We start from the raw sequence: 25,380 nt of genomic DNA, 5'->3' as shown, positions 1-25,380 counted from the left end.
CCTTCTAATTTTTCATTCGATTATCGTATTCGCCCCGTAAAAATAGCTAGATATGCAAAATTTCGTGTTTCTAACCCTAGTAGTTTTTGAAATAATGAGAAATAACCACATATTTGAACGTCTTGTATGATCACATATGAACTTTTCTTCATGATTTTTTATGTAGACTCACACCTTTAAATATTTGAACGCTATTTCCGGACACCTGTATAAAGCGTCGTGTACATTAATTTAATTCGTCGCATACATATTGAACATCTTCTTCAAAGTGCTCTACCTCCCTTAGGAAGCATTTTAGGACACACCTTTATATGAACTTTTCTTCATGATTTTTTCTATTCAGAAAACAATGGTAGTGTTTATACAGGAGGTTAAAAAAATATGGGTGCATAATTTATTGTGATAAAGTTTTTAAACAACATGTAATTTTTGAAATTTGTGTTTATTTCACAAATAGCTGTAATCTACTGATACAAACGCATGGCCAAAAAATGAATAAAATCCATCGAGGATTTCTCAACATATTTGAAAAAAAATATTTTTAAAGGCTTCCAGCGGCTAAACTAAGCAATTTTGTATACAGGTGTCTCAGCGAGACCGGTCATTAGACGTTCCTGGGGTTTTGGCCAAAATAAAAATTTGAGAATTCAGATTTAAGTAATATCAATTGCGTTCTCTTCGACTATTCGAAGAGAACGAATATTTTCATATTTCTAGCACTTCCGTAAAAATAGCTAGATATGCAAAATTTCGTGTTTCTAACCCTAGTAGTTTTTGAAATAATGAGAAATAACCACATATTGAACGTCTTGTATGATCACATATGAACTTTTCTTCATGATTTTTTATGTAGAATCACACCTTTAAATATGCAATTTCAGGACATTCTGTATAAAGCGTCGCGTACATTAATTTAATTTCATCAATAGAAAGAAGAAATGAATGTTCAATGTTAGAGTGACCATCTGTCTGTTAAAAAAAATAAATTATGTAGTAAAATCGGACTTCGATACGCAAAAAGAAAGCTGGTACCGATTTATGTATTTTATTTCTCAATGGTTTCAATAATCTTTTTATTCAAATTTTACTTGCTGTATACAATTTTAAAAGATCCATTATATTAGATGTTGAAATGAAATAATAATAAGTAGGCCTCTTGACCTCTAAAGTTTTTTATTAATTAAGTTTATGTACTTGGTACTAGTTTCGACATGTTATGATGTCATCATCAGCCAAATCTACAAAAGGATATAATAACTATAATGATCTTAAAAATATATAAAAAACAATAAAATTGCATAAATATATCTCAACTTACAGTCAAATAGTTAAATGACGAGTTACTACGACTGCTTGGATAAGTCATCATTACCGCACTCATTTGAGGTGATTTGAGTTACGTAATGAAGTTCATTACCGCACTGGTTTCATTACGTAACGCATTTTTAGCTTAATCAGAACAGACTTAATTTATTGAAACGAGCAACAATACAAAAGAAAAAGTGCTATCTACTTACAGAGAAACAATACTATTTATTATAAACATTAATTGTTATGTTTTTACATTTCAAAACACTTATTCCAGATGAGTAAACATGTTGTTGAAACTGACAATTCAAAATTGTCAACAATCATTTCAGAATATTTTTATAAATGTCAAATAGACTTTTTTAAAGAAATTGATTTTTTAGTAATTTTTAGCAGTCGTAGATAAAATGCTGTATATCACACGTGGGCTAGAGCATAATTACAGTACTCGTGTGATTACACGACGAGGTCGTAGACCGAGTGCAATTCTCCACACTCGTACTACTGTAATTATGTTTCTAGCCCATTTGTAATATAAAAAACTATTAAAATGAAATTATTTTTTCAAAAAGGCGTATAGTGGTTAAAGTAAGATAGTTATCATTATGTTTAAGTTTATCGATTTCGAACATTTCAAGGAAATTCATTTTCAAACCTTTTTTACACTTATGACAATGTACAACTCCTACATAAGAGTAAAAAAGGTTTGAAAATGAATTTCCTTGAAATGTTCGAAATCGATAAACTTAAACATAATGATAACTATCTTACTTTAACTCAGTAAAAAAATCAATAAACTTCAAGGAGGTAGATTAAACAAAGTTAACAAAATGATACTTGTTATGTTGTTTATACAAACACATTAACAAAAAATAAAATCTTCGAGTACTCGTTCATTTTAATGTGAAGGTTGCGCTTGAGTTTGTTCAATCAATTTCTCCCATCGTGAATCCGTTTTTGCAATTTTAAGTATTAAATCGTTTTCCAAATTTAAGCGATTTCTTAGTTTACTTTTTATTTGGGCCATTGATGAAAATGCCAACTCGCACAAGTACGAGGTAGAAAATGGAATCAAACACTTCAAAGCCTCGGTTGTTAATTCCGGGTATTCTGTTTTTCTTTTTAACCAAAAGGTATCCAAATTTTCAGACTTGAATTTCAAGTGTAACATCCCATCGGCAGATAATTCCAGCAGATTCTCTTTGAGCTTAGTTGCTAAATTTGCCTCATTTATAGCTGCATTTAAAAACGGATTTAAGATCCATCTTTGCCCAGTGTTAATCGATATCTTTTGCACTGAGAAGTAATGACACAACTCTTTCTTCAAATTATCTAATACCATTTTCATACCAGATATATATGAGTTAATGTTTATCTCGCTTCCGACTTCTTCAATGAAAGACTGTGTCGACGAAAATGAATCAAAGTTGTTTTGATTTATAGATGATGACCACAATTCAATTTTTTTTATAAAGCTATGGAGTTTGTCTTTTGCTGTAATGACATTTTCATCTTGCCCTTGAAGACTTTTATTCAAGTTGTTTAAATGCTCAAATAAGTCGGAAAGAAAAGCCAATTTCAAAAGGAATTCCGGGTCAGAAATGAATTCAGAGTAATGTGACTTGGCTTGTTGTAAATATACTAATAGTTCAGCGCGAAGTTCCATAACTCTGGTCAGTACTTTGCCTTTTGATAACCACCTAACCTCTGTGTGGTAAAGCAAATTGCGGTGTAGTGCCCCCATATCTTCACAAATGATTCGAAACAATCGAGTCTGCAACGCTTTTCCTTTGATAGAATTTACAATGTTAATAATAATATTTAGAACTTGACTATATTCTTGTGGCAAGGTTTTGGCTGCAAGAGCTTGGCGATGGAGAAAGCAGTGCATCCAACAAGCGTTTGGCATTTGTTCTTTCAGTCTAGCAATAAATCCACTCTTCGCACCAATCATGGCTTTTGCTCCGTCACTACAAATAGCAATGCATTTTTGTGCCCAATCGATATTCATATCTTGCGTAGCTTCAACGAACATGTCATGCAAGAACTGACCTGTAGCATTTTTGGGAAGTGCCTTGCAAAATAGTATTTCTTCCATCAATATTTCATGGGATTCAAAATGCACAAAAGCTACAAACTGCGCACAACCCGCAATATCCGTTGATTCATCAAATTGTAAGGACATAAAAGAACTTTTCTTTATTTTTTCTATGACTTGATCACGAACGTCAGTCGCCATATTGCTTATCCTGCGTTGAATGGTATTGTCAGAGAGAGGTATACTTTTGAGCTTTTCGACCTCTTGTTTGCCAAACATAATCTTTGCTATATCTAAAGCCGCTGGTAAAATCAAATTTTCGGCAATACTGTGAGGTTTTCCTGCTTCAGCCACACGAAAAGCTACTCGATAACTAGCGAGCAACGCTTTCTCATTTAGGTTGGACATTTGTCCTATAGCAGTTTTTTGATGTTCAAGACCTTTTAGTTTTCGCTCAAAAAATTCCACGGGTCTATTTTTTCATTAGGATGTTTTGTGTTTAGGTGGCGTACCAACTTCGATGGTTTCATGCTTTCTCTTGACAAAATTTCAAAGCAAATTACACACTGCGGTTTATTCTCAATCACAGTAAACCCAAATTTCAAATAATTGTCGTCATAAATAACGACAATTATTAAATTTAATTGTCGTAAATTTTTGTATGGATTAAATATTTTTAACATACATGAAAAAAAGGGTCGGGGGGTCGCGAAATATTTTTTGTTACTAGGGGGGTCGTGTCATGAAAAAGGTTGAAAAACACTGCTTTAAATGATCAACTCGAAAACTATTATAATAAACCACTATACATACGCCTTTTTGAAAAAATAATTTCATTTTAAAATTATTTTACTCTGATATTTTTATTCCTTTTTGTAACCTGTTTTAAATTTAGTTCGATGTTGATTTGACAGTCGTCTTTGGAGTTCAATTGTGTACGGTATTGTGTTTTCTTGTTTAGAATTGTTATTTTCGTGTTTCTTTTAAATAATGTTTTATTTTAACGTAGAAATTTGTTTGTTCAGCGTGATTTTTTAACTATTTGGCTGTAAGTTGAGATATATTTATGCAATTTTATTGTTTTTTATACATTTTTAAGATCATTATAATTATTATATCTTTTTGTAGATTTGGCTGATGATGACATCATAATATGTCGAAACTAGTACCAAGTACATAAACTTAATTAATAAAAAACTTTAGAGGTCAAGAGGCCTACTTATTGCTGTATACAAGGTTCAGGAGGTTAATTAATAGAAAATCTAAAAAATAAAATACTTTTTTAGAAGCTAATTATAAAAATCACCTCGTATTGAAATTTTTTATAAATTTTAAAGTTAATAAATAAAATTAATAAAAAAAGTAAAAAAAAAAAATTCTGTCAGGTGTGGGGTTCGAACCCACGCTCCCGTTTGGGAACCAGAGCTTAAATCTGGCGCCTTAGACCGCTCGGCCAACCTGACTTATAGGTTATATTCTTTAGATTGTCGATTAACTAACAAATATAAATTTCTTTATTGATAATCTTGGTAAAAGGTTAAATCCGTTAAATAATAAGAATTAATAACTAATTATTATAATTAAAGCTTAATTTATTTATAAAATTCTTCAACAACGAAATTATAAATTAAAATGAAAATGTCTTCCTCTCAACATTAAGCAATTCCACATAATATATTAATGTAGAGCTACCAGGAATGCTCGGAACAACCCCTTCTTTTCCATAACCCATTTCAGATGGAACAACCAACTTCCTCAATTCACCAATACACATTCTAAAATATATAAAGTTAGTTGTTACCACAAAATAAATTCATTTGTACCCCAATAAACCTTGATCCCATCCTTTTATAACTTGCCCAGATCCAATTGTAAAGGTAAAAGGAATTTGTCTAATATAACTATTATCAAATTCAGTCCCATTATCATATGTAACCTAAATAATTCATCAAACTTTAATTATGTAAGTAAAAAAAAGTAATACAGATTTGTTTTACTTTGTAATGAACATGTAAAAGATCTCCTTTCTTAGATTTTTCATTGCATGTTTTCGGACGATGTTTTATTCCAATTTGTAGCCTTTTTTTATCTTTTTCACAAGAAGCACAATTTGATAAGATAACCACAAATAAAATAAGTACAAAATATTTCAACCTCATCACTCGTTTAATTTATTTCATTAATACTTAATGATTAGAAATTTAAATACACAAAAATTGAGGTTAGAATATATTTTGACGTTTTACTTTTACTGACATCTAACGGTTAAACATCTAAACAAGTATAAATATTAAAAGGAATTATAAAAAGTAATAAATAAAATGAATTCATAAAAATTTATTATTAAAAATCTATTCTTTACATGCTAAGTCCACATAACTACTGAATATACTAATCTTCCACAGGAGTTTTTTCATTACTGTCCTTTTCACTTCCTATAAAATTGGTTATCTTTTTTTCAGCACTTCTCGTTAAGACGGTTATTGCCTAAAAAACATAAATTAAATGATTTAAAATAAACAAATCCAACTAAAATTATACGGATAAAATTGGCATTGAATCTTTTCTTTGATGCGGAGGTACAAATTCAGGAACTTGCTGTATTCGATACCACACCCAGTGAATACCTATTATTATTCCCGCTCCGGCGATAAACACATAATTATTTTTGAAAAATTTACTTAATTTTGACGGGGAACTCATTTTTATTAACACCGGAATTTTAGGTTAGAACTATTTAAAGGTATTTGCTGATAATTTCACGTCAATGTCAAATTTACATTATTTAAGGTAAACTTAATAAAATAAGTTTATTTAAACGTTTTAAAAAAGGAGAAATTGTTAATTAATATTTTTGGCACAAATTAAGTTAATTAAATATCGTTTTATTAATAATTTTTTTTTAATAAGTATTAATTTGACAGTTAAACGTCAACATAACCTATAAAATATTCTTCTTATAAATCAACATGGAATCGGACGATCAAAAAGAATTGGAAATTAATAAATCCGATGAAGAAGATGTAACAACAGACGAAAGAGTAAGTAATAAATTAGTTTTTCTATTTAATAAGTAAATTACAAAAAAAATTAGGATCGAATCAGAAAAGAATTATCAACAATGTCCTTTGAAGATCTTCAAAAATTGAAGGAAAAAATTGGTGATAAAGTCTACAACGAAACCGTTTACGGCGTTAAAAAACAAACCAAAAAAACCCAATTTAAAAGAACCAACAAAAACAGACCCAGAGAAATGAGTTCTAAACGTCCGATTAACATAAAAAAAGCAATCATTGAGACAAAAACCACACCGCAATTTCGCGATCCCCGTTTTGATCCTTTATGTGGAAGTTACGACGATAAATACTTTAAATCCAACTACAAATTTTTATATAACATGCGAAAAGATGAACATAAACAATTAAAGGAGGAATACGAAAACACCGAGAACGTTGAGCAAAGGGGAAAAATAAAGTTTTTAATGCAACGGCTGGATAATCAAATTCGTGAGCACGAAAAACAGAATCAATTAAGGGAGGAACAAGAAAATGAGAAGAGGGAAATGCGCCAACAATTTAGAAGGGGGGAGAAACCTGTTTTTAAGAGGAAATGTAAGTTGTTAAGCATGTATTTAATTGAATTGTTAATGTTTTGGTGTTTTAGCTGAGAAAAAATTGGACGGTTTAGTGCAGAAATATGAAGATTTGAAGAAGAATAATAAATTGCAGAAACACCTGGAGAAGAAAGCTAAACAATTAGTTTCTAAAGAGAAAAAGAGAGGTTATTTGTAATGTTAATTGAAATAAAATAAGTTTAAATTTAATTTTATCTTATTAAATTTTTTGACCTTAAGAATTTAAATCAAAAGATTCTTCTTTAATTAAAGAGTTTGGTGCAATAACATGCTAATTAAAAAAAAAAAGTCAAATTCTTTTCCAAATTTATGTAAAACAGTCTGAGAAACTGTTTTAAGTTGTGTAAGTTGTAAAAATTTTATCCATGAAAAAGATAGGACACTACTTTAAGGGAGTTTTTTAAGGCAGGCAGCGCCATCTGAAAGATAAATCAAAACTAATACCAAATTATTATTTATCGTCTTAAAAAACGCCAATGTACCAATTTTAATGTTCATAGTGTAAGATAAAACGAAATTATTAATGCAAAAAGCAGTGCTATGAGAAATTTACAGAGTTAGAGCGTTCCAATATATTTCAAGGATTTTGTAAAAACGCTGATAACAATGTTTAGGATACTTATTTAAGTGGTCTTGTAACCGCTTCTGAAGTAAAAAGAAGAAGAAAGGGGATAGAAAACAAGGAATCTTACAATCGAAATTATACATTTATGTACAGGGTGGTTCAAATTCGATGTCCGAATAGGCTACCTCGGAAACTATAAGAGTTAGAAAAAAAATAGCTTACATGTCATGATTTCATTTTTCGAGAAACTGCTAATGCCAAAAACCTCAAAGCGCTATCGTCTTTTGTTTTTCCCCTAGAGACCAAAGTTTAAAATATCGTAAAACCAGCAAGTGCAATTATCTTGGTTATTATTATAGGTGGAGTATTATAACTAAGACATATGGACACTTTTTTACAGAGAATTTGATGCCATAGTCAAAAAAAAAAATTTCGGTATTAGATTTCGAGATATTATGACAATTTTTGTTTTTTTAAATGGAAACAACCACTGATTATTCGCTTAAAAAAAAATTCGTTATTTTTACAGCTATGATTACAGCTGATTACAGCTACCGACGGTCGCGTCGTAGAATACATCCAAACTGTCCTAGTAAATTAAGTGAAGACCTATTAAAATCTATTTCAGAACATATCGACAGTTTTCCTCTTCGAGAATCCCCTTATTCGCGAAGTCAAAATCAGATAAAATATTTGCCTGCTGAATTAAATGTGAAAACAATGCATGAAATGTATCTGAAGAAATACGAACCAGAAAATTATAAACTGTTGAAGGAAAATAAGCCTACAAAGGCTAAAGTTACTTATGATTATTACTATCGATACTTTACTGAAAGATATAATATTTCATTTGGTGCACCCCGAACTGATACATACTCTGTATGCGATAAAATAAAAATGGGGATCGACCAAACTACTGATAAGGATTTACGGAAAGCACTACTGGTTCAGAAAGAACTCCATTTAAGGAAAGCTCAAGCATTCTATGATGATTTCAAAGAAAAAATTAAATTGGCGGAGATAAATTCAACTATTGAAACAATATGCTTTGACTATCGCCAAAATTTGAAACTGACCGGCCACTAAAATTTAGCCACAATTTCAAAGCTGGCTTTCTCGCGAACCACTCATTCCATTTTGATGATTCTTTTTTTGATCGAAAGGTTGATTCTTCTGTAATAATCCTGCGGTAATAATTCCGTCATTTTGATGAACTTTATTTGCACATAAATCACGTAATTTGGTATTTTTGGCGGAATTTCGATTTTTCTAGCATTAGACGGGTTAATTAGAATAAAACGGAACTCTCATGGCACACTTAAATGGAAAATTAAACAGTAAATTCTAAACAATATTGACGTTTGAAATGTCACTTATGTGGTACCATTGGATTCAGAAAATTATTCAAATTTCAAAAATGTAATAATATACAGGATGTTCCATTTAAAAATCTAAAGTTAGTGTAACTTCCGGGTAAACCGGAATTGAAAAAAAAATTACTTGTATGTCAAAAAGTGTCTCTTATCATGTGTATAGGATGTCCCAAATTTGAATCAATTATCTTCAAAACTAAAGGAGATACGGGGGGTGTACCATGATCCTGTTACACCCGGTATAACCAAAGCCAGAAGCAACAAAAAGAAAATATTTTTACAGTAAATAATTCTTATTACAGTTACTTATAAAACAAAAGGACAAAAATAATTACTATGGCATATGCAAAACAAACGTTTTTCTTTGTTTTCTTAAAACTATAATTTGTACACATACCCAGTTATTGCACCAAGACCTTCAATTGTAAACTGTAATCGTTGAGATTTTCTCACTTCAAATAATATCTAAACAGTTTCAATGAAGTCGTGGGTGGGTGATTTGAGCGTCTTTGCTCGTTACATTCTTGGATGACCCGATCCAATCCAGGTTTAAATAAATTTGCGCTCTCCGAAGAGTACTTCTTTCACGGTAAACCAGTAGTATGAATGAAAATACATGAAACCAACCTTTACCAGTCAATCTTACCAACATCCCCAATGAGATCTACAAGCTATTCTTTAACAGTTAATGATAAAATTCATCAATGTAATAGCTCCAAAGTCATTACAAATGTTCAAATTATAGCATATATGCAAATGATGAAAATTTAAATTTCCATTTCAAATGTGTGGAAAGCTGTCGAAAATAAAAAGTGTCTAAGAAAAGAAATCGATAGTCCAGAAAATAAAAGAAAACAACCAACATTACAACAATACTAGCAAAATATGCCTATAACCTCCGAAAATAAATTCGTAATACATTAAGCTAGAAAAACCAAATTTGGTATACGTTATGAGTGTACCGAGGGTATTAATTGCTAGCAAGTTGAGATCAATTGAGGCATTTCAAAGGGTTGATTAAGGGTGATGATCCCTTAAATTTTGACAGATTTTTTTAACCTTTTGGTGGATTTAATACATTATTACCTCATTTCATGTGGAATTTAATTCCAAAACTTTTTTTACTCTTATTATTTTTTAAAAAACATTGTCGTTTTCATAAAAAACTCAAATAACTAAAGACACATATTTCGTTTATGTTACTACGTTAATGTTGACGAAACAGGACTGTTCTGGAAAAAAATGCCACAACGAACACAGAGGGACGACATCAGTTCCTCGTTTGAAGGTATTTAAAGATAGAATAGAAGATAGAATTACGCTTCGTCTTGGAGGAAATTTAGTTATGAATTTACAAGTTGCAAAATTAGACGAAATTGGCGTAAAAATTATTCAAATTGCAGATCAGTTAAATTTAAAAATTAATATTACCGATATTGAAGAATTAGTAAGAAGATGAATTAACTGATCAAGAATTGATTTACTTTCAAAGCGAAAGAGTAGCAGAAGATGAAAGGCTGAGTGATGAAGTAGAAGTATCAAAAACATTAACCATGAGTGGGTTAGGAGAAGTATTTTCAAAATATAACCAAGGCCTCAAGCCTCTTACTTGACAGTATGGACGAAGACACTACTCGGTTCGCTAAAGTCGAGAAACAAATTTAAGTAGCAGTAAAATGTTATCAAGAGATCTAAGAAGAAAAAAAGAAAATAACAAAACAAACAACATTGACAAACTTTTTTAAAAAACAATCTTAATTAGTTGTGATCCCGCTGCCATCCTAAGACTGGAGTCATAATAGGACTTTGAAATAAGACATTTGGCGCCCAACAGTTTTTTTTTTACAATTTTGTGTTAAGTGAAGTTTGTAAACATTACAATTTGGGAAACATACTGTTTATTGTTGTTATATGCAGTAATGAGATAAAAATAATGAAGTGAATATTGCAATTAATTCATTTTAACACTGTTGTGAGAATTGAACTCAAGTTTAACCTCTTTTTCCATGCTTTATCTTCATGGACTCTTCATGAAATCTCTGTCATTCTCACAATACAGAATTGATGCCAAAAATACAAAAGGGGCTAATATGACCCCTAGGAATCTAAAGGATACATCAAATTGCAAATCTATATTGTAAATAATGCATTATTTAGGTGTTATAGTGCGTAATAATCTTCCAATTAAGATAATGACGCCTTATTTTAGAGATTTATTTTTAAATTTTTATATTAATTACCCAGCTTGTCCAGTTCTCAACATTTTAGCTTCCCTCTTTTCTTGTAACTCCTTCCTTTGTTGTTCAATAACAATCTTCCTTTCATTCAAAAACTCCTCATATTCTTTACCATCCAAATTTTTAACAACTTCTATCCCACATGACTTTGCAATACCAATTATCATATTACACATTTCTTCCATCGTTCGAACTTGTAATAAAGGATCTTGCCTTTTAATTTTTGCTATTTCAAAAATATGTTTTAAAGATACTTTTCCAGCTGTTTCATTACCTAACAAAAATAGCACCCAAGTAATTTATTTATAAAAAATTAATAAATTAAAAACTTACCATACATCGCTGCTTTTTGTATTCCAGCGGCTTGTTTTAGGAAATATGTTACTGGTGGTAAGTTTATAGTTAATTCATAGCTACGATCAGGGAAAACCTTGATTCTACAGGGTAAAGGTATTCCTTCTTTGATGTCTTTGGTGCGTTCGTTAAAGTCTTTGCAAAAAGCGGCGATATTTATACCTCTCTAAAAGAAATAATGATTTAATTAAGTTGCATAGAATTCATTTTTTAAAGTTAACCTGTCCTAACATAGGCCCCAACGGCGGTCCGGCCGCGGCCGAACATGCTGGAATATTCGTATTTAATCTACCATGATGAATCTTTTCAATTACAGCCTTTTTAACCGCTTTTACTTTAGCACCTGCTTTAGACATTTTTTTGATAAATTGAGGTTATGTTTTTTAAAGGTTAGTTTTGATATATTTTAATTAAGAATTAATAAATTTTTATTTATTACATTAATGAAAAATATTAACAAAACGAAATTAATAAATTAAATTTAAAGTTAATTAAAACATTAATAATAATTAATTTAATAGGTTATGTTGTAAAAATGAAATTTCCCTAAATTTGTTAATAAATTGTCAAATTTTGACGTTTATGGAAATAAAATTTTAAGACGTTTTTTATAAATCTCTATGTAGGTAAATTACTGAAATTTAAACAAACATTTCTTTTCGTGGATATTTATTAAATTGTTTTAGTTACATCATCGGCAATGATCAAGTTATAAATGGTAAATTATGGGAATAATTTCATGGTGGGTAAAAAACCTGATAAACTTTCAAATGGTCCTATTTTAAAATGCAAATCTTAACTTAATTTTGTAGGAGATTCAAATAACCCGCTTTGAATATGGCGGGTTCGTACACAACCGCGGCCACACGTTTTTGAGACGGTTTTAGTGTATGACACAAAATAAATCACAATGGGTTCGGGATTAACGAAGTATTCGCGGTTTGCATTCGAAGTTTTGAACGAATTTTACTCGGTATTCGCCGCTGGACCCCTCGGAATAACATTCGTCGCGTATAACGGAATCGTACATCATAATTTCTTTAAAACGTTATTTATGACATCGCTAACGATCGCTTCGTTAATATATTACTTTAGAGGGACCCAATTCGTCACTCCTTCAAAGAATAAAGTGGTTTTCATCACCGGTTGCGATTCGGGGTTAGGATTTTCACTAGCACAACATATTAGTGATTTTGGATTTACCGTGGTGGCATGTTTCTTAAATTTGGAATCGGAAGGCGCGAAGATTTTAAAAAATCGAAAAGGATTAATTCCCGTTGAATTAGACCTTACTGATGAAGAAAATATTGCTATTGTTGTTAAAACGTTAATGTTATTTGTTGAGGATGAATTTAGAGGTGCAAAATCAAAAAAGAAAGTTAATTTATAATTAATTTTTGGTGTTTTTGTTTTAGAATTATACGCTGTTATTAATAATGCTGGAATTATGGTTTTTGGGGAATTCGAATGGTTAACTGAATCCTTAATTGAACAACAAATTTATATTAATTTATATGGATCAATGAAAATAACTAAAGCTTTATGTCCGCTATTGAGGAAATCAAAAGGTTTTTTTATTTTTAATAAACTTGAACTAAAATTAGAACTAACACTAGAAACTTTCGGGTTTTGCCGTGTGTCTTTTAACCCTAGGATGCATAAACCGGGCCTCTCGGGCCCGGCGAGATTTTAGTTACTCATAATTTTCTTAAAATAATTTCAATCGGCTTGAGCATTTAGATATGCTCTAAACACGTCTTTATTCAATACACACTTGATTCAAAAACATTCAAGTGTAATTAGCAATCGAAAAAAAAAATCCTTTCCATTAGCACCCCGTATTTGCATAAACCGGGCCTCCAAAGCCCGTGTACTACTAGTTACTATAGAACAAGTTTCAACTTGTTCATTACAGGTTGAGGGTTATTATAATTTGTCAAACACTGCAGCGCTAAATTGTGCGTGTCTGTGCAAGTTAAAACGTGCATTACTGTTGTATGTATAAAAGTAGGTGCAGCTGTTTTTCATTCAGTTGGATTGAGTGAACTAAATCACATTATCATACGAATACATATGATAATGGCGTCAAAAAGGAACGTGAAAAGCGTGAGATTTGGTGACCCCGGTTATGAAGAAATATTGGTGCAGTGGGCAGCATGAATGTGATGATCTGCCTTTTGAAGAAAGTGATGTGTCAGAAGCAAAAAATGATGACACAGAAGATAGAAATTTCGAATTTGTTCCTGACGAGTATTCTGGCTCCAGTTCTGATCATGGTAACGATAATTCAGAGGATGATGTTGATGATATTGGTAAGCCTTCAACGAGCGGTTACATTGCTCCAAGTGGTCTGGTATGGAGTTTGGAACCTCCAGCAAAAAATAAAATTCAACCACACAACATTATTCGGCGTGCGCCAGGACTAGCAAGGAAACATATGGCTGCAACACCAAAAGAAGCGTTTCAGTTATTTGTAACTCCAGTTATTGTACAAGAAATTGTGAACTGTACTAATTTAGAGGGTAAACGTGTTTATGGTGCAAAAGGAAAACCGTGGAAAGATGTAACTGTTGATGAATTTCTTGCATTCTGTGGTTTACTTATTCATGCGGGAGTTGACAGAAGCTGCGATGTTCCTGCGAGAGAATTATTTTGTGATGAATTAGCCAATCCTGTATACCGATCCACAATGTCCATACTTCGCTTTGAAGAAATACGAAGATTCGTCAGATTTGACGACAAGGGAACTCGGAATGCGCGTTTGGAAACCGATAAGTTAGCAATAGTGTCCTACATTTGGGATTTATTCATTCAGCAATGCAAAACCTGCGTCATGCCTGATACTAATGTAACTATTGATGAACAACTCGTTGGGTTTAGAGGTAGATGCACATTCGTCAAGTAAACCGGTAAAATATGGACTTAAAATATTTTGTATGTGTGAATCTACGTCTGGTTATGCTTTGGATGGTTTAGTTTATGTTGGTCGCCAGCCCGGAGAACCTCCACATAAAAACCTGGGGCTTGAAGTAGTACAAACTCTTGTGCGTGGCATTCATAATTCTGGTCGCAATCTCACGATAGACAATTTCTTCACTAGTGGTCCGCTAGCAACTTATCTGTTGGATAAAAATATTACTGTTGTGGGTACACTACGTCAGAATAACCGTGACATTCCGAAAGCAATGAAAGCCTGAAAAGATCGTGTAGTCTACTCTTCATTGTTTTGTTTTCAAAATAACGTATCCATGGTAAGTTACGCACGTAAAAAGAACAAATGCGTAATTTTACTAAGCACCATGCACCACGACGCATCTATCAATGACGACGCTAAGAGGAAGCTTGAAATCATCTCTCATTATAATAAAACAAAGGGCGGTATTGACATCATGGATCAAATGGTGTCGACATACACGTGCAAGAGGCAAAGTAAACGATGGCCCATGACATTTTTCTTCAACATCATTGATGTTGCAGCATTCAATGCATATATAGTCTTTACGAAGGAACATCCAAACTACAACATAGGAGTGATTCTCAAACGCAGAATGTTTTTGAAAAATTTAGCGAAGGAACTAGTGATACCACATATGCAGAGAAGATCTACTAACCCTAACCTACGGCGTACTGTCCGGGAGTGTATGAGCAAATTTATTGATATATGTGGTCCGCCAGCCGCTCACACAAGTGCAACAATTAAGAGAAAAATATGCTCAGTATGTCCCGCAAGTATTGATCGTAAAAGCACAATGATATGTAATTATCAACGATAAATATAATGTGTTACTTCTAAAAATAATATCTGTAATGAGCATAGTATTAGAATGTGCACTAAATGCTTCTCTAATCCCTAAAAACAATAAACAATAATGTTTTTTTAACAATAATGTTCACTTTCATATTTAACCTCACGTTTGTAACGTACATATGTATAAATAAATAAAGTTTTACTTCAATAACTTTGTTTCTATTCTGACTACACGTGATTTTATATAACGGGTCTCAGAAGCCCGGATTATGTAAATGACGATCCTAGAGTTAAGAAAAGGTTTGACTCTTCGGATGCCATGTTGCAACCTTCTTCAGAAACTTTAATAGAAAGAATTAAATAAAATTCGTGTAACGATGATAGGATTATTTATTTATATTATTCAGTGCTTACTATAGTATTCGACCATATAGTGGTCTTCCTCAGGCACAACTACAATAACAAAAAATGTATTAGAAGGAACATAGAACAATCCAGAAATTACCCTAAATATTATGATATAAAATAGGCGATATCTCATTCTAGAAAGCGGAAACATGTTGTATCTATTCTATAACTTAAATACTATTTCTCATCTATATCTATAAATATGAAACATCTATCAATAGATTATATGGAAATCACTTATTACATGTATTTGATGAAAAGTCTATAATTATTAACATCCGCTAGGTCGTTCATAAGACATTTATTGTTGTTATTCTTATATACAAAGTATTCCTCAAATAGATCAAGTTTTTTCGATTTCTTTATATTTTTCAACAGACTCACATTATTAATGTCTGTAGTATGGTTATTAAGTTTTAAATGATTAAAAACAGCTGAAGTATCTCTATTTATTTGTTCTTTAAATTTAGTGTGGATGCTTCTTCCAGTCTGTCCTAAACGTGCCCTATTATGAGTTAAACATATTCCCTAAATTTCATTTTTCTAGCGTTTATGGTTTTTGAGAAAAAAAAATTAAACCAAAATTTTCCGCCATTTTTGGAGGGGCGTAGCTCCCTAGGGGGGCCGAAGTCGCCCATGGTTCATATATGAAAGTACCCTTAAAATTCACTAAAGAATCACCCCTTGAAGTTTGTTGCAGTCATTCAGATACACCCTGTATATTTAACGCTTTTCTTATAGTGCGGTAATATTAGTTTAATGATGTTACATTTATGTACCATGTTATGAATGTCCTGTAAGTCTTTGATGTTGTATCCATTATTCAAACCGATTTTTACAATTTTATGGATTTCTGTGAGATAATTGGAGTCATTTAACGGTACTTATTGTAATCTATTGAAAAGAAAACGAAATGGTGCCTGTTTTTGTTCAGTAGAGTTGAATGAATGTTTGGGAATTATTACGTCTGTGGCTGTGTGTTTGCGAAATATCAAAGCTCAAGCTATTATCAGGATCTCTTGAAATCACCAAGTCTAAAACGTTCAGTCTGCAGTCTGTTTCAATTTCAGATGTGAACTGCAGGTTATTAATTATTAATATTATTAAAAATATTATTTAATGCTGAAAGTTTTGCTGCATTACCTTCAAAAATGGTAAAGATATCATCTACATATCTCCCGTAAAATGAGATATCTTTGGTTATAAACTTATATTTATCCGAGAAAAGCTTGTTTTTGAAATGATTGACATAAATATCAGCTATTATTCCTGAGATGGGCGAACCCATAGGGAGGTCATCTTTCATCTGGTAATAATTACACTAGTTTACAAGAAAAATCTCGAAGACTGTGATCTTTTTTTTATAACGTAGAATGCAGATTCTGATACTGTCTTCAGTTTTTCTCCATCACGTCCAGTTTTCGAGATTGGGTATATCATATAATAAAATGTGGAAAATCGTAAATTAAAAAACATAGTAACGGTATATTTTAATTTAAATAGTGTGCTTCTGTAGCTAGATGTGTATCGGAGGCAATATTACTGATGCTGGTCTCACCAGAGGCTTGTTTAAGACATTGAAAGCACCAGTATCGTAATGTTCTCTAGAAGGCCAGTCTTTGCGCATATAATGATGCTCTCTCGCTCGGCTATCCTACAAACAAAGAAAACAGCAATATTTTGTAAAACCGCTGTGAAAGCCAGTAACCACAGGAATTACCTGAAAATCATAGAAATGTAAGTCAATACTTAAAAAGTAAAAGTTAGTAAACTTCTTTACTGCGGAATGAGCAAGTGGAATAGTTGATAGTGTGTTTCCATTATGAAGTAAAGCTGCTTTAAGACTGTTTTTAGAGCTATCGATGAAAATATGCCATTCACTTGGGTTATGATCTATTTTCAATTCATCAAACAGTCTCTGCACGTTATTACAATAACAAATACCTTTATCTTTCGTAAAAAATTGTAACAGAGGCAACAACGGCCTTTGTTTCCATAAACAGTTACACGGGTTGTAGGGTATAAATGATTCCATTGCTGTAACCGGGATGCCAATACCTCACTATCAATCTTCGACAACTTCAGATCTCTAGCTAAGTCACTTAGTTCTTTCTGTGACAGTTTATGGTTTATTTTGGCATCATAGTCGCTGCTAGATGACATATCTTTACTCTCTCCTTTACTCTGATCACTTTCACTGGATTGCATTAATCAGTCAGGAGGATTTGGTCTTAGTAAAGTTTCGCTTTGCGTAATTGGCTTTTTGGCTGATCTTACATTAGGATAAACCAAATTTTTTTTTGTTTTTTTGTTTATGCCGTCTAGGTTTATGTTACAGAAATAGCAATCGGAATGATCTGATATCTGTGACCATAACATTGGAATACCAAACTGTAAATGAGATATAGATTCACCCGCCATCCATCTATTCAAAGTTATACCGCAATTCGGACATACGAAGCCGGGTGTCCAGGGCTTGTCTAAATTCGTTAAAGCAAAGCCAAAATAATGAGAATACGCCGTTTTATAACAGTTGTAATTGGTCGTCCCGTCATCCCAGTAATGTATTGTCCGCAAATAAAACAGAACAAATCAGGATTGTTCTTGCATTCAAAACTTCTGCTGCTGCTAGCCATTATCAACAAAACTTTTACAACACTGCTATTTTCTTAAACGAAAGATTACTGAGGTGTCTCAAGAAGAATTAAATATTATGACAATATATTCTCCTTTTATACCAAAAAATATTTCAAAAAAAGACTGTTTAGCAGAACAAGGTTCTAATATATAAAGAAGTGGAGTTTTTAAAAAACACATTTTCACAGAAAGTGATTGTTTTTTAACAATGAGAATTTCTTTTGTCAAAAAAAGTCTAACAGGTAAACGCGCGAGTTCTTAAAAACTTTTTCCAAGATTGTTATTTTTGTGGTATTTAAAAAATAATAATATTTATTTCAGTGAATTTAATGTTTATATCTACTTAGAGCCTGGAAGAGTTAAAACACCTCTTTATTAAAAAAAATGGTTCGTAATAATGTTTCAATAATACAGTGAAAATGGCAAAAAATGAAATTTTGCACGATTGTCGTAAATTAACGATATCTCCTGTAAAATACATTCGACCATGGTGTCCAATGCTTCGAAATTTAGAGAATTAAATGTTCTACAAGATAGAATAGCTAACTTTTTTGTTCATATATAATTCTTTTCCGTTACGGTGCGATTAAGTAATAAAAAAATGGGAAAAATACCAAAAAACTTGATTTTGTTGAGTTGTTTTAGGCTGTAGCAAAATAACGGACAGTCCGATTTATGCCATCAATACCTCAAAATGTTCGTCTGGATCTCTACTTTTATGTCTATATAGCTACAGAAGTACACTATGCAAAATAAAAAATATACTAAACATGAACCGTTACTATGTTTTTTAATTTACGATTTTCCACATTTTTGGGTATATCTCGAAAACTGGATGTGATGAAGAAAAACTGAAGACAGTTTCAGAATCAGCACAAGACTCTACGTTATAAAAAAAAATATCGCAGTCTTCGAGAAAAAAAATTGATTAAAATTTGTAAACTAGTGTTATTGTTAAAAATGAAAAAGTTTTGGTTGCATACCATTTTAAGTAACCTAGAGAAACATGTTATATTATCTTCTTCTAGATCTAATGAATTTGGGTTCTTAAGAAGAAATTTCTCAATAATGGAAATAGATTTATCTATTGGGATATTAGTATACAGATTTTTAATGTCATATGATATAAGTATATTATTTTTGGATAATGAGATATTTTTTATTTTATTGATGAGGTCTATAGAATTTTTGATATTATAACAGAAATGGTTATTAAAGGCTTTGAACAAAAACCTTTGAATGTGTTTCGCGATTCTGTTAGTAATACCCTGGTAGTAATAATAATACCCCTATTATTATTCCCAATAATTGGTCTAATGCTATTGTCTGTTTTATGAAGCTTGATTAGGCTTTTTAAAACTAGTTATATCAAACCTCGAAAGCATATTATGGTTATCCTTGACAAATTTCTTAAGTTTATTATGAAATGGTATGGTTGGGTTGTTCTTAATTTTATTGATATTGTTCTCTTTGATCAGTATCTAATATCACTTGGCCGGCATTTTTGTCTCCAAATGTTATCGTAAATAGTTTCTGTTTCCATGGTAAACTTAATCATGGGATGTTGAGAGTTCAAGTAATCCAAGAACTCTTGGAGTCGTTTTTGACCATGTTGTCATATCACAAACATGTCATCCACATATCGGAGCCATAGTTTTGATTTTCACTGGCTCTTCTTCAAAGCGTCTTCTTCGAATAATTCCATGTAGAAATTTGCTATAACTGGCGATAATGCAGACCCCATGGCTGCCCCTTCGAACTGCTCGTAAAATTCTCCCTTCCAGCTGAAATACGTCGTTAGTCCTCCAGAATAAGTTTTGGCGAAGACCATCTACAGCATCCTTAACTGGTAGCCTAGTAAAAAGGGATTCCACACCGAAACTCACCAAAATATCCTCAGCATCTGGCTTTAAACCTTTTACCGATTCCACAAAGTGTGTAGAATCCTTGACATACGTTTCCGTATTTCCTGTGAAAGGAGACTCTTTGCAAGATATTTGGCCTACTGGTATGTTGGGGAGTTGATGGCACTGACGATAGAGCGGAGGGGGACATCTGGTTTATGAATCTTCGGTAGTCCATAAATTCTTGGTGGTACCGGCGCCTGCACAAACAAACCTTTTTGCTGTTCTGTTAGAATTCCTGTGGATTTTATCAGGTCCTTCATTTTCCTTACGATTTTGTCTATGGGGTCCTTCTTGATCTTCCTGTAGGTGGCTGGTTCCAGTAGGTTCATCATTTTGTCGTCATATTCTTTCTTGTCCATAACCACGGTGGCATTCCCCTTGTCTGCTGGTAACACGAGGATTTCTGACTTTTTTTTTTTATAGATCGAAGTGTCTTCTTTTCACCAACCGTCACGTTGAATTTCGGTGGTTTTGCTGACTTCAGTACTCTCGCAACTTCTTGTCGGATCCCTTCGGCTTTTAGTGCGGTCATCCCTCAAAGCTGTTTTCACTTCGCAGATGATTTCCTCCTTTGGCGATTGCGTAGTTTAATCCTGTGGCGAGTTCATCTTTCGTTAGTGGGACACTCGATCTGTTGATGACGATTGTTTTTACTGGTGAACTATTACATTTCTTCTTTTGTATTCGGCGTTCCAGAGATTCAAACTTCTTGATGTGCTTGTCATGGGTCTTTTGGAATTCACAATCAGCCTTCTCCATTGTTAGCCTGTCCACTTTATCCCAGTCTTCTCCGGACATACAGTTGGAAAGTGAGAGGTGGAGTTGTAGTAACCTCTCACTTATTTTCTGTAGATCATTGAAGGTCTTGTGGATTTTTTCTCGTAGCGGAGTACAGCGGAGTCGATTTTCTTAAAAGACGCACGGCAAAACCCGAAAGTTTCTAGTGTTAGTTCTAATTTTAGTTCAATCAACACCGGCCATGAAAGCCTTCGTACTTATTTTAATAAACTTTTTTTTTTAATTTTTGATTTTAGGTAGAATTATAACAATAACTAGTCATTGTGCATTAGCTTCATTACCTGGCTTATCCGTTTATGGAGCAACAAAAGCAGCCCTTCAAGCATGGTCGGATGGTTTAAGAGTGGAAATGGCCAAATATGGTGTTAAAGTGTTAACATTTGTGCCTGGTTCTTTCGTTCATAGAAGTGGAATCTTAGGTAGACAGAGCACATTTGCTGATGAAATGTCCGAAGCAATGACTCAAGAGCAAAAGAAATTTTATGGAGATTATTTTCAACGATATAATATGTATTTGAATTCGATACCCACTCCGCAATGTCCTGAGAAAATCGACGATGCCAATTTGTATGAATTATTTGAATTAGCCTTAACTGATGTGAACCCGAAATCGATTTATTTAAATGAACCTTGGAGGTATAAGTTTTATCATGCGATATTTAGATTTTCGCCATGTTTTATCAGGGATTATTTTATTGTTAAATTTATGGCGATGCCTGAGTATAAACCGCGTCCTGGTTTTTGAGGGGTTATCGTCTAGTGATTCATTTTTGCATATTTGTAATGTTTTCAATAAAACGATCAACATAAGTAGTTAAATAGACATTTTTTATTTAATCTTTTTTAAATGGAATATAACGGAGTTTCTTTATGGACATAGCATATCCCAAATTCACATTAGTATAGGTTCAATACAGATTTACATCGATTTTTGGGATATCTATATATTTTATATAAACATTATACACATTATATTAAAAAATATGATTCACACACTTTTTGCATGTCTATGGGGGTCTTCTCTACCTTGAACACCACTACTAGGAGACGTTGTTTCTTGTCCCTTAACAGTAAAAGTAACGTAGTATCTCTTATTTTGGTCCAAACGGTCTGTGGGCAGTGATATCACCTGTTTGTCATTTCCATGCAACAATTCCAATGTTACCGTTTTTTTCGGATGGATGTGAGGCAAAAATCCTTGCGGTTTGCAAGAATAACCAATTTTTGGAATTGTATGATGATCCATTTTTGGGACTAAAACAAATTAATATTTATTCTCCAGGCGCACAGTTAAACCCGAATGTTTTTAGTTTTAAGTCTAGTGTTAGTTTTAGTTTAATAAAAATATACAAGTTAATGCTGAATAACTATTAAAACTAGAATTAACTTAACACTATCACTAGAATTAGAAACATTCGAGTTTAGCGTCTCTCAAAACGGCTAAACTCGAATATTTCTAAGTTTAGTGTTAGTTTTAGTGATAATGCTAGTGCTAGTTCTAGCTAGTATTCAGCGCTAGGTTGTTGTATATTGTTATTTATTGTACTAAATTTAGAACTGGTCATTCTTGAGAGACGCAGAACTAGAAACATTCGGGTTAATGCAAATAGAGTTATGCACTTACATTATTTAAACTAATGTTTACCATTAAAATTATTTATTAAATTATTAATTATTTCATAACAGATTGTCCAGAAAATTTTGGATTTCGATTATCTTTGACAGTTTTGATTGCATAGATTTAACTTGTCTGCTTTGAAAGGCAAATAATTGATTTCCGTAACTGAATACTGACTACTAATTTGTATTTATTGTTTTAGCACCGGTAATGCTCGTGCTGTATAACGCGAATAACTACAGAAGAATATGTACGCTCCAAATTACAGCTTGCTAAAGCCATGGAAAGTTTAACAAGTCCAGAAAATTGCTGATCAAAAGCTAGTATTAATAGATACTTATCATTAATTATGCGTCCTACCCTAAATGAACCTGATTTGCTGCAGTTTTATACAAGTTTTGGTATACAGGTGTTTCACTTAAAATTCCCAGGCCAAGTATTGAAAGTTGAAATATTGTAGTTTTGTAAGAAGTTGTTGCTAGAGTTCGTAAATGACTTCAGTCTTAAGTATTGTTATTTTTTATTGTACAAAAATAAAGATGGCGCTGCAGTCAACATAAAGTTTTTATTAGGTGCAAGTGATAGAACATCGAAAACTGTGCAACTTTCGTTATCAACGTTGATTTGAAAAACTTAGTAGTTTCGAAGATATTTAGTATTAATACTGAGACTATTAGAAGATAAGTTAAATATGATTTTAATTTATGGTAAATCTCGCCGAAATTCTTCGGAAGCGGTACGATTATACAGATTGCGATATCCCGATAGACTAATTCCATATCGAAAACGTTCCTAAATTTATCCACAAAGCTTACAACTTTTGGAACATTTAAGAAACAGAAACGACAGAGAAAAAAACGAGTTCGAGATGATGAAAATTGCAATGGTCTTGCAAAAAATAGATGACAATTCGCATAAATGATTGCGGTAACTAAGAGAACACGCAAATTTCTGTCACATATTGAATTTAAAAAACAAATAAATTTGTGCCGTATATGTGCAATTTTGTTCAACATTTACAGCCAGGCGACTATATCCGTTGACTTCAGTTCTTGGCTAAATTTTCAGTTTTAGTATAAAGAGACAATCTTACCAATCAAATATCCAAGAATAAATGGTGCTGATGGAACCATTGTCAGTTTTAAATTTAACTGTCGATTGCTGAGTGGAGATATGGAACATTTCCAGGAACAAGCGTTTATCAGTCGAATATCATCTATTGTGTCCCATGTGGTAGCTGCAATTGTACGTACATAGGCCAAACCTGCCAATGGTTGAAAAGGAGATTGAGTAAACACAAAAATGATGTCAAGAACATAATAGGGGGTTGTGCTTTAGCACAACATAGTATCAATAATGGTCATCATTTTAGGTTTGATAAAACAACTATATTAGACAAAGAAGATAACTATCATAAACGCTTGTTCCTGGAAATATTCCATATCTCCACTCAGCAATCGACAGTTAACTTTAAAACATTAAGACATTGGTTCCATCAGCACCATTTATTCTTGGATATTTGATTTCTACAAAAACAGAACGGGATTATCTAATAAATTATCTAATCTTACCAATAACATTCGTCGTTGCGCGAAAGTCGTTTCCATCTGAATGGAATAATCGAATAATCGTATGCAAGCAAAATAATCGACATTGGTCTCAAGACAATCTTAGTTGGACCATATAAACAAATAATCAAACAACCTTATAATGAACAACTGTATGTGTTTCTACAGAAGAACCATCTTAAACTGCTGAATGTTTTGCTGGAGGCATTAAAAACCGACGTGGTTTCAACAAGATGGCCACATAACGCACATATAGTGCGTTCAGTACCTGGACCGCAGGTATCCAGGACGATGGATTAGTACAAATAGTGTTGTAAGAGTATGTAATGTTGAATTGGTAAGACGATTCGAATTGTACGTGCATGAATATGGAAGTAATTTTGCAGTATGTTTTGAAATCAATTTTAATAAGGAAAGTTGCATAGTTTTTGATGCTCTATCACATGCACCTAATAAAAAGTTTATGATGAATGGAAAGTTTCTTTTGACTGCAGCACCATCTTTATTTTTGTACAATGAATAATAATAATACTTAAAAACTGAAGTCATTTACGTACTCTTCTAACAACTTCTTACAAAACTAAGAAATCTCAACCCATTCCAGAGATACGTGACCTGGAAGTTTTAAGTGAAACATTCTGTATATGCTGTCCAGGAACAACCTAATGCTATCCGCCAGCATCTACCACAATATATACCACAATATATAGCAACCTGAACAACATATTTGCTCTCAACTATGGGTGGGAAGCTCTTCCATACATATTCTTGAGTTATTGATCTAATAACATAAATCTAAAATAGCTAGATAGTAAAACATACTTGTAGTGTATTATTAGATGGAATTCGTATTTATGTACTATCCGTGCCAAAAGTCAAGGCCCCTCACTTTAGAGATCGATATCTTCGGAACCGCTCGATGAAAAAAATTGAAATTTTTTGGAGCCGCAGTTTTCTTTTTATAGCGCGTTAAATGAAAAAGTACCCGATTTTTGACGGTGCCGGCCAAGGTTTATATATAAAAGGTTGTCTAGGTTCGTACGCAACTTTTGGGTGCCGGCAACTTTGTCCATTTTGCGATTTTTATCTCATAAACTATCTGACTAAAAAAATCGATAGGTGGTAGCCTGATATGTTCTGAGCGGCATATATTATTTTTTCAAACACTATTTTAAAAAACTATTATC

General features: G+C 32.4%; 5 protein-coding genes, 1 long non-coding RNA gene and 1 other non-coding gene across 8 annotated transcripts in view; 2 read left to right on the top strand and 5 right to left on the bottom strand.

Moving 5' to 3' along the window:
- Nucleotides 1-2,206: 2,206 nt before the first annotated feature.
- Nucleotides 2,207-3,754, bottom strand: LOC139430370 (zinc finger BED domain-containing protein 5-like). The gene has a single exon (XM_071197249.1). It carries the CDS (start codon nucleotides 3,752-3,754, stop codon nucleotides 2,207-2,209), a length of 1,548 nt encoding a protein of 515 aa, XP_071053350.1.
- Nucleotides 3,755-4,725: 971 nt separating this feature from the next.
- On the bottom strand, nucleotides 4,726-4,809 carry TRNAL-UAA (transfer RNA leucine (anticodon UAA)). Its single transcript has one exon. It is a non-coding gene; the product is annotated as a tRNA-Leu (tRNA).
- Nucleotides 4,810-5,046: 237 nt separating this feature from the next.
- On the bottom strand, nucleotides 5,047-5,420 carry LOC111424642 (uncharacterized). Its single transcript, XR_011640834.1, has 3 exons — nucleotides 5,344-5,420; nucleotides 5,180-5,299; nucleotides 5,047-5,121 (listed from the first exon to the last, which is right to left on the bottom strand). It is a non-coding gene; the product is annotated as an uncharacterized lncRNA (long non-coding RNA).
- A 248-nt stretch (nucleotides 5,421-5,668) lies between these two features.
- LOC111424641 (mitochondrial ribosomal protein L11) lies at nucleotides 5,669-11,986 on the bottom strand. The gene is made up of 4 exons (XM_023058252.2): nucleotides 11,731-11,986; nucleotides 11,489-11,675; nucleotides 11,159-11,429; nucleotides 5,669-5,833 (listed from the first exon to the last, which is right to left on the bottom strand). Exons 1-4 carry the CDS (start codon nucleotides 11,863-11,865, stop codon nucleotides 5,827-5,829), a joined length of 600 nt encoding a protein of 199 aa, XP_022914020.1. The 5' UTR covers nucleotides 11,866-11,986; the 3' UTR covers nucleotides 5,669-5,826.
- LOC111424640 (ribosomal RNA processing protein 36 homolog) lies at nucleotides 6,256-7,169 on the top strand. Its single transcript, XM_023058251.2, has 3 exons — nucleotides 6,256-6,387; nucleotides 6,441-6,957; nucleotides 7,010-7,169. The coding sequence occupies exons 1-3, from the start codon at nucleotides 6,316-6,318 to the stop codon at nucleotides 7,135-7,137; spliced, it is 717 nt and encodes a 238-aa protein (XP_022914019.2). The 5' UTR covers nucleotides 6,256-6,315; the 3' UTR covers nucleotides 7,138-7,169.
- An 80-nt stretch (nucleotides 11,987-12,066) lies between the features above and the next one.
- LOC111424655 (SDR family oxidoreductase shroud) lies at nucleotides 12,067-21,826 on the top strand. Of its 2 annotated transcripts, none has more exons than XM_071197195.1 (5): nucleotides 12,067-12,131; nucleotides 12,196-12,251; nucleotides 12,322-12,867; nucleotides 12,925-13,077; nucleotides 21,244-21,826. In XM_071197195.1, the coding sequence occupies exons 3-5, from the start codon at nucleotides 12,420-12,422 to the stop codon at nucleotides 21,750-21,752; spliced, it is 1,110 nt and encodes a 369-aa protein (XP_071053296.1). In that variant the 5' UTR covers nucleotides 12,067-12,131; nucleotides 12,196-12,251; nucleotides 12,322-12,419; the 3' UTR covers nucleotides 21,753-21,826. The 2 variants fall into 2 exon arrangements, with proteins under 2 accessions (XP_071053296.1, XP_071053295.1); XM_071197194.1 differs by having other exon boundaries at nucleotides 12,091-12,135.
- LOC111424627 (ankycorbin) overlaps nucleotides 21,825-25,380 on the bottom strand; it is a 28,651-nt gene continuing 25,095 nt past the window's right edge. Inside the window, exon 7 of the mRNA XM_071197193.1 lies at nucleotides 21,825-22,261. Within this exon, the coding sequence (XP_071053294.1) occupies nucleotides 21,996-22,261 (266 nt within the window). The 3' untranslated portion in view covers nucleotides 21,825-21,995. The remainder of the gene's footprint in view (nucleotides 22,262-25,380) is intronic.

This window comes from Onthophagus taurus, chromosome 7, assembly GCF_036711975.1.
Source record: "Onthophagus taurus isolate NC chromosome 7, IU_Otau_3.0, whole genome shotgun sequence".
Taxonomy (NCBI): domain Eukaryota; kingdom Metazoa; phylum Arthropoda; class Insecta; order Coleoptera; family Scarabaeidae; genus Onthophagus; species Onthophagus taurus.
Note: the sequence above shows the minus strand (reverse complement) of the source record. Positions and strands in the feature narration are given on the sequence as shown.

What these genes read in the sequence shown, in the direction of transcription:
- LOC111424640 (XM_023058251.2), top strand. Translation starts at nt 6,316, where the DNA reads ATGGAATCGGACGATCAAAAAGAATTGGAAATTAATAAATCCGATGAA. An exon ending in ATGTAACAACAGACGAAAGA is followed by an intron (nt 6,388 to 6,440) that starts GTAAGTAATAAA and finishes AAAAAAAATTAG; the next exon opens with GATCGAATCAGAAAAGAATT. An exon ending in ACCTGTTTTTAAGAGGAAAT is followed by an intron (nt 6,958 to 7,009) that starts GTAAGTTGTTAA and finishes TTGGTGTTTTAG; the next exon opens with CTGAGAAAAAATTGGACGGT.
- LOC111424655 (XM_071197195.1), top strand. Translation starts at nt 12,420, where the DNA reads ATGGGTTCGGGATTAACGAAGTATTCGCGGTTTGCATTCGAAGTTTTG. An exon ending in TGTTGAGGATGAATTTAGAG is followed by an intron (nt 12,868 to 12,924) that starts GTGCAAAATCAA and finishes TTTTTGTTTTAG; the next exon opens with AATTATACGCTGTTATTAAT. An exon ending in GCTATTGAGGAAATCAAAAG is followed by an intron (nt 13,078 to 21,243) that starts GTTTTTTTATTT and finishes TTTTGATTTTAG; the next exon opens with GTAGAATTATAACAATAACT.
- LOC111424641 (XM_023058252.2), bottom strand. Translation starts at nt 11,865, where the DNA reads ATGTCTAAAGCAGGTGCTAAAGTAAAAGCGGTTAAAAAGGCTGTAATT. An exon ending in TGGGGCCTATGTTAGGACAG is followed by an intron (nt 11,676 to 11,730) that starts GTTAACTTTAAA and finishes TATTTCTTTTAG; the next exon opens with AGAGGTATAAATATCGCCGC. An exon ending in ACAAAAAGCAGCGATGTATG is followed by an intron (nt 11,430 to 11,488) that starts GTAAGTTTTTAA and finishes TATTTTTGTTAG; the next exon opens with GTAATGAAACAGCTGGAAAA.
- LOC139430370 (XM_071197249.1), bottom strand. Translation starts at nt 3,754, where the DNA reads ATGTCCAACCTAAATGAGAAAGCGTTGCTCGCTAGTTATCGAGTAGCT.